The 13474-nt window shown below is 37.3% G+C and overlaps 1 protein-coding gene across 5 annotated transcripts in view; it reads left to right on the plus strand.

Moving 5' to 3' along the window:
• Positions 1 to 13474, plus strand: part of DNAJB6 (DnaJ heat shock protein family (Hsp40) member B6) — a 59412-nt gene that overhangs the window by 8342 nt on the left and 37596 nt on the right. For all 5 annotated transcript variants that reach the window (XM_037383150.1, XM_037383151.1, XM_037383149.1 and 2 more), the window contains exons 2-5: positions 1893 to 2000; positions 2969 to 3078; positions 5719 to 5778; positions 6140 to 6250. In XM_037383150.1, coding sequence (XP_037239047.1) covers positions 1936 to 2000; positions 2969 to 3078; positions 5719 to 5778; positions 6140 to 6250 — 346 coding nt within the window. In that variant the 5' untranslated portion in view covers positions 1893 to 1935. The remainder of the gene's footprint in view (positions 1 to 1892; positions 2001 to 2968; positions 3079 to 5718; positions 5779 to 6139; positions 6251 to 13474) is intronic.

A 13474-nucleotide genomic window follows, 5' to 3' on the forward strand; every position in this document is an offset into this window, starting at 1 on the left:
TTCATAGAGCTGTTTTTCTAATAGTTGTTTGGGAAACAGCAAAACTAGTGAGGCTAGTTGATAGCAAATATTCTGGGATATTTTTGGATAATCTGTATGCTTACATATTGAACCCTGCCATTACCACATTAGTATCAGCATTCTTAATGTACGTTTTAATGCATGTCTCCCAGCTTCCCTTGGTGTTGGTCACAATATTCTATACACTTACTATTTTTTTCAGTAGGGAAGTTTCTTCAAAGGGCAAAGTCAATTAGAGGTCTGTTTACCTGCTACACTTTAATTTTGCAAGTGTTTGTGGGACTGTGTGGTTAACTAGATTGCTAAAACCACCTAAGTTTTAAAAACACATACCTTCTCCAATATGTTTGCTTCTGTAAGTAGCTTGGAGGGGGGAGGTAGCATGGGAGGGTATTTCTTAAACTGGTTTTGCCATTTGAGGAAATGTGTGTGTAACCACATCCCTAATTAAAGTAAATTAGGCTTTAACCTACAACAGCAGTGTATTTTGAAGATGTATCAGTTTGTTTTAAAAGGAAGGCTCTCTTTAATGTTTATATTTCAGGATGTTGAAAGATACATGTAATACTAGTAAAATAAATCAGTTTAAGAATATTTTACTGGGCTGTATCATGCTTGATTCTTTTAGCATTTATGTGAAAGAACATGAAAATGAGACTTTGCCTCGGGTGAAATTAAAAATACTGTCTGACTTGAAGAAGGAAGTGATTTCAGTGAATTTTTGTTCTTGATTATGTTCTTGATGCATGGGATAAGAAAACGTGACTAATAAATTGTGTTGTTGTGTTCTAAGTGTATCTGGGTGACTTTGCCCACAATGAGTTGGTAGCTCATTGAAAAGGTCAGTGTTGCCTTGTTTGTAAAACTTGAAATGATCCAGCTGTAGTGGTAGGATGAAAAGGTGGTTGGAAGTTTTGCCAGAATAGAGACTTGTTACAGTGGTGGGGAGAAGAAGCCTTTGCATGGAGACATGAAATGTTCTTGAAATTTTTAGAAAGATTCTTTCACCTTAGTGGTCATTTAGTTGAAGCGATGTTTAGTATAACTGCTCCTTGGAACTTTTGTCTGATACTGACAAGAAACTGTCAGTATTTGAGTAGTGCAAATTTTCTTTTAAATTTCTTAAGGCTCTTTTGGAAAAACTTTGTTCTCTATACCAAGAAACACAAGGTGCCTCTGTACTTGAGTTGGTTGGTTAACCTGGCCATTTGAGCAATCTTGCCTGGCTCTGTACTTAATGTTGGTAAACATAAAGGAAATAAATGGAATTCAGTAGCTTTGGCAATATGGGAGTTTTCTGTCAAGGTTTAAGTACCTTGGAAACTATAGGTGGAACTCTAGATTTTCAAGACCTGTACATACGTTGCTTTTTTGGAGGGAGCATCTCGGTGGAAGTAATATTCTAGACAGTAGATATGGAAGATGTGGCCCTTCGTTTATGCTTGTATGTGCTTAAGACATGACATAGTTGTCAGAGATGGCATAAAGTGAACGTGATACATAGTTTCTTTTGCATTCAGTTATTAATGTGTATAACAGAATGGTGACATACTGTACATACTCTTCTTAATGTGCCAGTTAAATCAAGCTTTTCAGTCTGATTTGTTTCAGGACCCTGCTCTTTACCTATGTCTCTGTACACTGTGTTTTAGTGGGATTAAAGAACATAAACAAAAATCAGAATCAAGGTACTTGTTTGATCTGTTAACGTAAAGTGCTTTTATTTTGGGGGAGTTTGGAACATTCAGATTCCTAAAAAACAAACATTGTGCTCAAGTCAGGTTTGGTACTGGAAGGTACTAGGCTCCTACCTGATTTCTGTGAAGTAGCATTAGTGGACGAGCTTTATGTACAAGTTCTTGTTGTTACAGGACTGAAGGACTTGGCTGTTGTTAAGAAGATAACTGCTGAAACATGGTGGATTACTATGAAGTTCTGGGAGTGCAAAAGCATGCCTCAGCAGAAGATATTAAAAAAGCGTAAGTATGACTCTAACACATATGTTATGTATTTTGACAAACATACAATCACATGGTTTCTGGATTCTCACTAAACAAACAGTTCTTTGTTTAGATTTAGCGTTTATGTACTGTTTTAAAATGGATGTATGTAACATTTTCAAAAGATATGGTTCACTTTTCTACAAACAGTTGGGAGGAGACGTTTGTGAAGTACCCATTTCTAGTATACCAAAACCATTTGATAATAAATTGCAGTTTCAAGTGACCTGGAAATACTGTGTTTCTCTCTTGCTCCTGGGTGCCTGAGCTTAATTAATCAAACAGCACTAGTGTGTGGAAGTTTGATTTATGTTTTTTTCCTCCCTTGTTCTTTTGCCAATTCCTGCGCATACTACTTTGTCAACACCAATGTTTGAACTGTGATCTTGTATGACTGAGTAAAACACTCCAACCTAAGTGCAAGCTTAGCTCTGCCCCTTTACAATAGTTATGAATGCTGCCTAAAATACTTCATTTGAGGGTAGGAATTGTGTGCAGGTGTAGCAATCAAAGAAGCCACTGATGTTAGGATGCTGCTGCAGTTTGGTTTCAGAGTACTCTTGGAGCTTTATTGTCTTTGTACGAGAAGAATAGTTTTGATGCTTCCAGGTTGGCTGTAGTATTGAAAAATTATGGAGCTCTAAGAAGCAGCCCATAGCAGAAATGTTACAGAATTATTTTGTTGAGACGTGCCAGATGTTGATCATCAGACACAATCTCAAAATAACTAAAGAACCCCAAACCCACCTTTTTTTTTTTTTTTTTTTTAAGCAAATCTTCGTGTACCTGAAGAATCTATTTATACTGTTTTAGATGCAAGGTACAAAGCACTGGGGAATTTCTAAATACTTTAATCCCTGATAACTTGTTTGAAACATTTTGTCTTTACCTGTATAGCATACCCCTTCATTTCAGAGTAAAATATCCTTTGTTTTCCTTCCATTTAGGTACCGTAAATTGGCACTAAAATGGCACCCTGACAAAAACCCAGACAATAAAGAAGAGGCAGAACGGCAATTTAAACAAGTGGCTGAGGCCTATGAAGTTTTGTCAGATGGTAGGTATTTTAAAAGGGCTCTTGGACTGCCTGCCCCTAGTCTGGGTGTCAGACTGAAAATGCTGATGTGTGATGCTTTAAAGGAATATTGTAACTTTGGTTTACTGCCCAACTCAACTACTTCCTTTTCAAAATAAGGGAGAGAAAAAAAGCTTACAGGTAAGACAGAGTAAACAGAAATTTTGAAACAGAAATTTCAGGTTCTTTCTAGATGAGTAACCAAACCAGTTTCCTTCTAGAAATTGAAATGCTTTGTTTGCCAGGCCCTCTTCCGAAATTTCTGAAGAGATTTTATCTTAGGGGGTAAATCCAGTGTTACCATTGGTACAGAGTAATTACTGTGTTTATCTAATAAAAATCAGGCTAGACAAACTGAAGTATCTACTGCTGGGCCTGCTGCTTCTAGTTCTTGTAACAGTAAACTATTCTTGACAAAGGCCAAGCATACTGTAAACCTTGCTGAGAATTTGGATTGTGTTTGGGTGAATTCCTTCAATTCAGTCAACTGTGATACTGAGGGGAGTGTTTATTTTGAATTGTTCTGACACAGTTGCTTAGCATGATCCATGTGGTGCAGGAATTCAGCTTATAGTTCACCATGTCGTTTTGCTTGAAAAGTATCATTAATTTTTGCTAGTGTTCTGGCAAGAGCAGTCTGAATCATAACAAAGTACTTTATTTTCCTGTGTAATTGACTGCAGCTGTCTATGCTATTTCTGAAGTGTCCTTGATTTCACCTGAGACCAGTGAGCATGGGAAAGCTATATTTAAAACACCACCAGCATCTAGATTACCCTTCTGGATTTTGCCTGGTTTATCAAGATGCAGTCTTATACACCCTGTTTTGATACATAATTGACATGGGAGAAAGTTTACTTTATGGTCAGTTCATCGTATACTCGTCTTCTAGAGTAGTTTAACCTTCTTAAGCAAATCTTTTGAGCAAGATAAAAATAGGATACTGGTCTGGTTGTTACACAAATCTTTAGTTCTTTGGAAACATCTTCTGAAAATGCTGCCTGTTTTTGGATCTAGACCAAATCTTAAGTTACTGGTGTCTTAATCATTTGTGCAGCAGGGGTATCTTGACTCCTGCGCCCCATGGTTGAGAGGCAATGAACTGTTCTGCAGACTTAACGAAATTTTCTGACACCATTACAGGCTTGAATGAAGACAGATTTTGGCAGAATAATAGTTTCGTAAGGGGTTACATAAGCAAAGAATACTGAAATTGGATGATCACAGAACACACTTCCCTTGTGGTTTCAACAACATTACATTTTTCAAGATGAACTTCAGGCTTTGTGAGCCCTCAGGTTTTCCTTGCTGTTTCCTGCTCTTTCTGACAGTTTGTCTCCATTAATGCTTTGATCTTTTTACACTGGTGGGTAGGTTAACCTCCTTTCTTTAAAAGTCACTTCCTAGACATGTGATACAGGTAATGAACCAAGCTTTCCTTGGGAGTGTGCGTGTGTGTCAACCTATTACAAGTTTCCATTATTTGGAGATGATGACCAATACATAAAATTGAAATTTCTGTTGGAAGTATTTTACTTTTCAGCAGCCATTTGAGGTAACTGCATGTTCTTTCAGTGACGCTACTTAAATTTCAAAAACATCTTTCACTGGAGAGATCCCCGTGGGAATAGCATGTTAATATTGGGTCTAAAATCAAGTGCCCTGACTGGTTTTTAGCTGATGCATCCACACCAGTGCAAGCAAAATAAGCTAACTCTCTGCCCGTTTAAGCTCTTCAGGTTCCCTTCCAGTACCACAGTGCAGTCTGATCTTGTGCAGTAATGTAGAGTTAATTTTTCTTCCGTTTCTCATGAATATGGGAAAGCTGGGCTGTAGTGAAATTAAGTGAGCCATTCCATGCTTTCTAGAATAGTGAAGAGCAAGCAGTTAGTGTCAAATCCTTCCATGGTATCTTTTTTAACATCTCTTCATTTCCCTTTAACTAGAATTGATTGAATGGATAGAATTGATTTGAAGGGTTTTGCAGTCACTTAAACACTTTCCATTTTGATAAGTCTGTCACACTGGGCTTGGTCTGGTGCAATAAAAGGAAGAGAGGCAATGGTCAAGGTCTGCAACAAGGGAAATTCTAGTTGGATAGAAGGAAGGGGTGGGAATGCTTACGGTAAGAATGCTTGAGCACTGGGACTTTTTCAGAGAGACTGTGGAATCTTCTTTTCTTGGATATTGATGAGATCAGGGCCTTATCCAGGCAAGTTTTGACCAACTTTGAGGTTAGACTTGTTCGGAGGAGAAGCTTGAATTCCAACAGTCCTTTACAACCTGAAGGTTTCCATGGTACCTGTGTAAAGGTGAAGACTGCAGTATTCTTTTTGAAGGCAAACTTCCTTGTGAAATTTGTCCTTGTACCAGAATTTTTTCTGATACAACAGGACTGGAGCTTCCATGACTAATGATAGGAAGTGTAAAGTTCAGTACCTGTTCTTTTTGAATCTAATTGCTTTGGCAATCCTTGTTAAAAATGTTCCCTTGTTATATGCCAGAACTTTTAAGTAATCTAGCTTTGTGATGAAGTTTAGCTGAGAATACCAGTTAAGTGGTCTTGTTTTTATTCCAAATTCGATGTGTCTATTTACTGACATGTACAACTTCTCCTTGTAGCTAAAAAACGTGACATCTATGACAGATACGGAAAAGAAGGCTTAATAAATGGAGGTGGAGGTATGTTAACTAGCAGTTCTGTGCTTTCTCTATTCTGATGGGAAGCAGTTTGCTGCAGATTTCTTTTAAGATGGGAATCTGGAAATGCCTATACTAAGGCCTAAAACGTAGTCTTCTGAAAATTGAAGTTACAGTTGTTTTCACAATTTTTCTAGTTGTTGTGAAAGGTATTAATGATGTCTGGAAATAGTGAAGAGAATTAATTACAAAAAGGGTATTGTGTGTACTTCACTTGAGTTAACCTGGGAGAGAAAATTTTTAGAAATGTGTTTGTATTTCTAAATTATTCAAATACAATGTAGGCCTGAATTTTCTTATTAGTAAGAATGTGTGAGGGTTGAAATTTAATTTCTCTTTGTAGGTGGAAATCATCACGATAATCCATTTGAATTTGGATTTACATTCCGTAACCCAGAAGATGTCTTTAGGGAGTTTTTTGGTGGAAGGGACCCCTTTTCATTTGACTTCTTTGGTAAGTAATCCACTTGAAAAAAGAGCTCTTCCTCTTCAGTGTCTTCATATTGCTTAATCTCTATAATAATGTATGTAGAAGTTTTAATGTTTTTAAAAGTAATTTTTTATCTTTGGCAGCAAAAAGGGGCTAATTCAGCTTAGATTTTAATTACATCTTTCTCTCGTTTGCTATTCTGGAGTCATCAGTTGTTAGATGACTCTAATGAAGGATTAGAAAAGGGATTGAAGGGCTAGTGGTTGAATTAAGTAGAACGTTAGTTGATGAATTAGATGAGTACCTAGAGGAAGAATCTGGTAGAGGATAAGCAGCAGAGTTTGAGCAACTAGATCCAGTGAGAAATTAGCAGTAATAGTAAAGGACAGATTAGAAGAAGTGTCCAGCAGAATGCTAATGAGTGAAACTGGCTGAACTGGGAAGATGCAACTTCTTCACTGCAGGGGGTTGGATCAGATGAACTCTAGAGGTCCCTGCCAACCTCAGCCATTTTGCGATTGAGTGGTAGAAAACCTAGAAAAATCTGAGCAAGATGTTGAGTAGGATAGATAGTGAGGAGGAACTGAGAGAGAATGTTTAGCTCTTTTGTTTTTTTAATCTAAGATACTTTAAATAGTTGGTTCTCAAATCATATATCTGCATAGTAAGGGTAAGGCATGTTCTAGCTACAGGGAGACTGACATAGGCTTTGTTTGATTTTGACTGTATTTACTTCATCAGCACTAGCAAAAGATTTTAACTTGCTGTCTCTAAAAATGTCAGTGTTCCTGACTGACCTTTAAAGCCATGAAGTCAGGTTCTCCATGTTAATAGCTGTAAGCTTCAAAAGAACCTGAGGATTTACCTTTTGGATTCCTTAGAAGGAAGGCTGTACAACATAGTGCATAGAGCTGTGTAGTTTATCAAACAGAGGTACCACTACTGCCAAAATTTTCCTGGGCTATTGCAGCTACTTTAGCCTCTCCTCTGTCGAGGAAAAGTGTTACATCTTGCCCTGCGGAAACAGAGGACTTAACAATATACCTCTGCACTGGTGACATTGAGGCGTGCTTCCAAAAACATTTTCCACCTGCTTAACACCCAAATTTATTTATTTATTCAGAAGCAGGCCATCTACTTCATGTATTGATGACTGTCATTGTCAGGTTTAAGATGCGAGTAATGTGGCACAGGCACACTTCTTGCAGAGTAAGGTTCTGACACTGTCAGCAATGTTGCGTATACTCAGTTTGATGAAAACATAAAGCTGCCTCCACCTTATGTGGGTAGTTGCAGTGTTGGTGACCAGAGTCCTAAAACCTGTGTTGAGCTTTGAATTCTGACTAAAAACTCTTGTAATTTTTCTCATCAGAAGGCTTCAAAGTGAGCATCTTTTTTTTTTTTTTTTTTTTTTTTTGCTTTAAGATGCTTAAGACATTCTCTAATATGGGAATGTGTAACTCAGAACTATTATTCCACAATTTCTATTCAGCAATCTCTTGTTTGCAGCAATCTGAATGTTGAAGGTAGCAGAACATGAAAATACAGGTGCTTTCAGCTGAATGTAGTGCATTAAATAATGCCAAAAGCAAGCAGTAGAATTGTGTGTATAACTTGAATATTTGTATTGGTGAACTAGAGCATTTGTAATATTGAAAACACTGGTAGGACAGAAGCTTTCCTGAAGAATAAGGGAATTTTTTTGTCTTCTAAAAATGAGAAGTTTTCAATTTGTTAATGAATTTTCTGTGGAACTGGAAACTCTTTAAGGAGATACTCACGTTATAATTGGTTTTATAAGCAATTGAATAAGGACTGAGGTCATGCTTTCTGAAAATGTACACTGGTGGAATCGAAGATGAAATTGAATAATTACTTTGAAATGTTTCCACCTTTTATCCAGTTTGAAGTGTCATGTAGTGAAGCCCACAGAATGTAGGTGGGACTCTGAGTCCTGATTGCCATTGAATATGTAAAGAGCAGCATTCAGATGCATAATCCCTGGATATCTGTGAATATGAAGAATTTCTAAAATTGTGCTATGAATTGAGTCTGTTAAACTCCACTGAGCTATGTTGCACTGCTATTGGAGTTTCAGAAAGTTTTCTTAATAAACAGAGGCATCTTTATTCCTCTGTAGAAAAGGGGAGAAATGTGTGAAGACTTCTGTGGTGGTTTTTAAATGAGTCCCTTCAGACTTTTCATACGACAATTTTAATACGGTTAAAGACAGCTCTGAATGCTTCTAAATGGGGCAAAGTTAATGTTATGTGCTCTATGTTCCGCTTGAATTAACTCAGCCAGTCACTATTTCTCTTACTGATTTTTCAGGCAAATTCTTTGTAAAAATAAGGATTTTTTAGAACTCGATCTGATAATACAACAGATTGTTAACTCTTGAGACTTGTGGGCTTGCCTTCTGTGACATCTGGTTACAGCAGAATCTGCTTTTTCCTAGTGGGCTCTTGCAATCATAGTGTTCAGTCTCTTTGACATATAGAACGACGGTAATCCTTTATAGCAGGAAGAAAAGGTGATGCTTCCTGTGTAGTACTGCTGTCTGCCTTGCAAAGGACTGCCTTGCAATATCAGCGTCTGGTTAACTGGTATTCAGCACACTGTACTATATACCACTCCTGTTCTTTGACTGTCCTTTGACATTAGAACTGAGTGTTTACTCTTAATACAGGGATTGATTTCTCCTTTCAGTAAGTTTTTCTGTTTAAAGTTTATATATGATGCTTCCCTTGAATTGGTTTATTTGTGCTCCATGTAGTGTTTTGCTCATATTTCATTCGTAAACTTTTCAAGGAATTTTTTTTCTGCTGTATTTTAACAGTTCATAGTGAGGGAAGGATCTTATTGTTACCACTGGTGATGGAGGTGCATTCATTAAAGACTGTTGCTGCAGGCATTGTGAGGAACAGAAACTGATGTGTTTTGCTGTAGGTCAAACAGCTTGACTGTGTTGACTGTGTTTCTGGGCTGTTCAATAATTGACTTCGTTTTGGTTTAGATAACTTTCAGATTCTCACTTCAAGAATAGGGTATATGTTGGAAGGGATTATCAGCGAGGAATTATATTGAAAAATGCAGTATATATCACAAGAGCATAACATTACCCAACAGGCAATTTAGTAGTTCAGACAACTCCTTAAGGAATTAAGTAATCTTTTATGTAAATTGAACTTCACATAGACTCTAAACCATCTCAGATGTCACCAGTTGTATCTGAGATATCCAAGTAATTTCTGTATGGGCTAGAAAATACAATTGTGGACCTACAGCAGATTAGTATCTTCCAGCAGTGATATCTAGAAGCTCAACAGGATGTTTCAGGGCATTTCAAACAGCTTTAGGTGCCTGTATGTCTAGTTAAATTAATCCCACAAGGTACCATGCTTTTCTCTGTGGTAGAATGTGTTAATAATGTGCCATGATAAATTGCTCCAGATGGAAGCCCTCTCTAGACGTTGATGTCAGAGAGGTGTCTGTTTGTGGAGTCTCAACAGAGATCATAATTGTGACGGCTTTGCTGTAGTTCTAAACACTGCAGTGTTCTCAGCATGCATTCTGAGACATTTTTTAATAAATGTCTTAAATGTTTTTCTTACCTTGGGAAATAGAATTCATGATGTGTTTTAATTTAAATTTAATATCAGGTGATACATACAAAGCCATACACATTCTGTGGAGTTTCCTTTGAGAATTCTGGTTGCCTGCTTTATGTGGTATTTTAAAAATCTATACTCTTGGAAACCAAAGGTAAAATTGAACTTAACACCTTTATATGACTAGCTAGATACAAATATTTGTCACAGAGAACATCAGCTAGCTAGTTACATGGTATTTGGTTTGATTCCATCAAACAACAGAGTTGTTGCACATTGACTACTGTGGTATTGATTACATACAATGAAGCATGAGTGTTCTGCAGAAGTATAGTGAATTACTTCAAGCATCCAGGCTAAAGAGTTTTCACCTGACAAGAAAGGGGAATATCTATGTGCAGTAATCATTGCAAACTCTATTTTACATGATCTGTGTTTTAGGGTGTTGTTCAGGGATGGGGTAACTTCATCAACCTTTTAGTCTCAAGGACAGACAGTTGTCTTACTGGGACAAAAGGTTTGCCTAAGGGTCAGATCACCGTGTAATCCCATTTCTGATAATTATGATGTGTAGATGTTCTAATGCAGAATGTATTTGTTAGTCAAATAGGTTCTTAAAACTGAAAATGGAGGTGGCTTTCAGTTAAAGCTATCTTGCACAATGTTGTACTCTTTGTAATTAGTCTTTTGTTGACATAAATTTGCAGGTTTTGGTGCAAATGAAGTGCTCAGAGATTTGCATGCACATTCATTGCTTTGGTACGAATGTGCACAGTTGTATTTTCCAAGCACCAATCTTAAAACATAATTATCTACCGAATGGCCAAAATCTCACTCCTGTAATTTTTTCAGAAGTAACTTTATAGGTTTGAAGAAGAGTTTTGAAATGCAGGAATTCTCACACAGACAGCATTGTAAAACAGAAATAGGTAATGCTGTGGCTCCAAGGTTAGCTCAACTAACATACAGCTTCTGCTGAATGGGAGGAGGTCCTGCTCCAAATTCTCGTGTCTGCCTTAAAACTTTAATCTTTGATTAATGACCCATTAGACACATTGAGAAGCTGTGTGATAGTACATTGGCCAAAGAGGAAGCTTCTTGGGCATTCCAAGCCAGTTCAGGTTGTTAGTTCCCAGGAAAATGCTTTTGTTTTGTTTCGTGTTCTTGGATGGCTAGCTGGTTAAATTGGTCAGAGGACAAATGCAAGAGAGACATCAGGAGAGCGGGTCATACAGTGGTAGTAGAAGATTCCTCCATTTTTAAGGTCTGCCTGAACGTTAGGATGTTAATTTGATAAATATGAAATGCTGATTAGAGTTGGACTTACTAGCACCTTTGTAGTCTTGCTGTAGATGGCATTCAAAGGTAATGTTTTAAGTCTCCTTTTTCTAAAAAATTACTAGTCCCAGGTTCTCTGCTTTGTATCATTAGAAAGACTTGCAAATGCTTCTGCTGGTATATTTTCTTACGTGGCAAACATGAAACTGAATCTGATCCTTTGTCCTCCCATAAGCTTCTGGTAATACGCAGATTAGAATAAACTTTGAATTTATCTCCAAGCAGTATTTAGTAATACTCTAGTCCAGCATTTCAGTTTTCTGAAGCTTTTAAGTTATATAGTATTTATATGCTATTTTCACTTTTTAGAAAGGCCTTCATTTTGTGTGGTGGTGTGGTTTTGGGGTTTATTTTTTTTTTTTCCTGCTTAGTTTTGTTGATCTGATATGCTTCTAACATTCAGTAGGAAAATTACATCGATTATAAGCACCAAAATGACTTACCATAAGAGGAGTCATTAAAAAAAATATAACACCCTGATATTGTGCTGTCCACTGCATTTGAACTGTTTGGAAAAAAACATCTATGTGAAAAGGTTATTGTTCATGGAAAGGGTCTGCTAAATCACAAAAATAGACTACCAGGCTGAAATGTTATTACTTTGCTGAGTGGTACTATTAATCATCCTGAGTTAGGGACTAGAAGCATAAACAGAGCCTGAGTGGTTGTGGGGCTGCTAGGTTCATGTGTATTTGGTGGTGGATATAACAAATTATAATGCAGGAGCCTCTTGCTGCCTTCTTTCCTTGGTGTTTTTGGCAATTTATTTTTTTCTTCATGTGTACCTGGATGGCTGTCAGGAATCTAAGACTCCCTCAGGGAAGTCCTACACATTTTCCTGTGTCTGCATAATCCATTTTTGCTGAGAATTCCACAGTCCATTGTGGAACACTGTGGAAGAGTGGTTTGAGTATCTTACTGGAGAGACTTGGTAGAGGAGCGCTGGAGGGTTATTAGCAGAGCTGCTAACAGAATTCGCCTGAGGTTAGAATATTTGCTAGTACAGAGTGCTGACCTCTTTCTTTGGTGTTCAAATAAAAACACCAAAGGCTTGCTAAAGGCTAATAAGGCATGTCCGAGTCTCGGTTAGGTTTTTGTGTGACTAGGAGTAGGCAATAATCCATTTAGAAGCTGAGTTGATAGTAGGGATCTCTGGGACATTCTGTGGTCCTCCTTTAAAAATCTTTATGTTGCTGCTGCTGTTGTGCTGAGGAGGAGAGATTAACTTGCAGAATAGGCTGACACAGTGGGAGATTAAAACCTCAAAGCTTACATGGTAGGTTGTTTTGTTTTTATTTGAACACCAGGTAACAAGAAAAATTGGACTATAAATAGAAAGATTAACAGTGGGAGTAATATAATATAGATCATTTGTACACGTGAGTGAATGACCTTCATAACTAACTTATGAGTCATTCTAGTGAGAATAAATTGGACTACAAAACAATTAACTGCAGTGATCTTACTTGCTAGTTAATATGCTAGTTGACAAAAAATATCCCCTCATTTTTTAAAGGGACATGCTGCCTGTTTTGGAGATGGTCATTTTGGTGGTAGGTTCCCATATTTCCATGCCCAAGCATTTGTTTATTTTTTTTATGTGGTTGAAAAGGTAACAACAATTCATTTTTGTATTAAAGAATACTTGTTCTGCATGGGGGGGGGGGGGGGTTGGGGAAATCACAAACAAGAAACCACCTGAGTAGAAAAAAAAACCAACATTCTAACCACTTGCTTCTCTAGTGTGTATAAGATAGTTTAGTCCTGCCTTGTTTTATTCCATAATTGTGGAAGCTGGTGGAAGGATAAGGTTATTATTATGTTCTTGGCATTTCATGTCTTTGCTGATGGGCATGTATGTCTGAACCCCTCAGTGGCTGCCTTTGTTCAGCATAAATACATGTGACGTTTCACTTTTGTTAAGTATTTGCACATAAACCAGATGGAAATTAATATCTTTTTATCATCATACTGATTGTTTTACTATTGTCACTATTGCATTAACTTGGTGATTTATCATAAATTGGCTTGGATTTCTGTGGGGGTACCACAGGTGGTATAAGGACTGCAGGTCTGACCTTCAGTTTGTCAGTTTGTAGTTTTGAACAGTGTTGCAGTTACAAAACTCTTTGCTTGCTTTCATACTTTTATGGCTGCTATCATCAGTTTCTGATTTTCCAGTAAGAGCTTGTTCTGAGCAGTGTGTCAGGCTGTTGTCTTTCAATATTGAGTCCCCAGTTGTAAAACTTGGGTAAAATTGTTGGTACTGTACAGTACTCATTCTGGGAGAGGTCTGGTT

Source organism: Falco rusticolus, chromosome 4, assembly GCF_015220075.1.
Source record: "Falco rusticolus isolate bFalRus1 chromosome 4, bFalRus1.pri, whole genome shotgun sequence".
In the NCBI taxonomy this organism is placed as follows: Eukaryota; Metazoa; Chordata; class Aves; order Falconiformes; family Falconidae; genus Falco; species Falco rusticolus.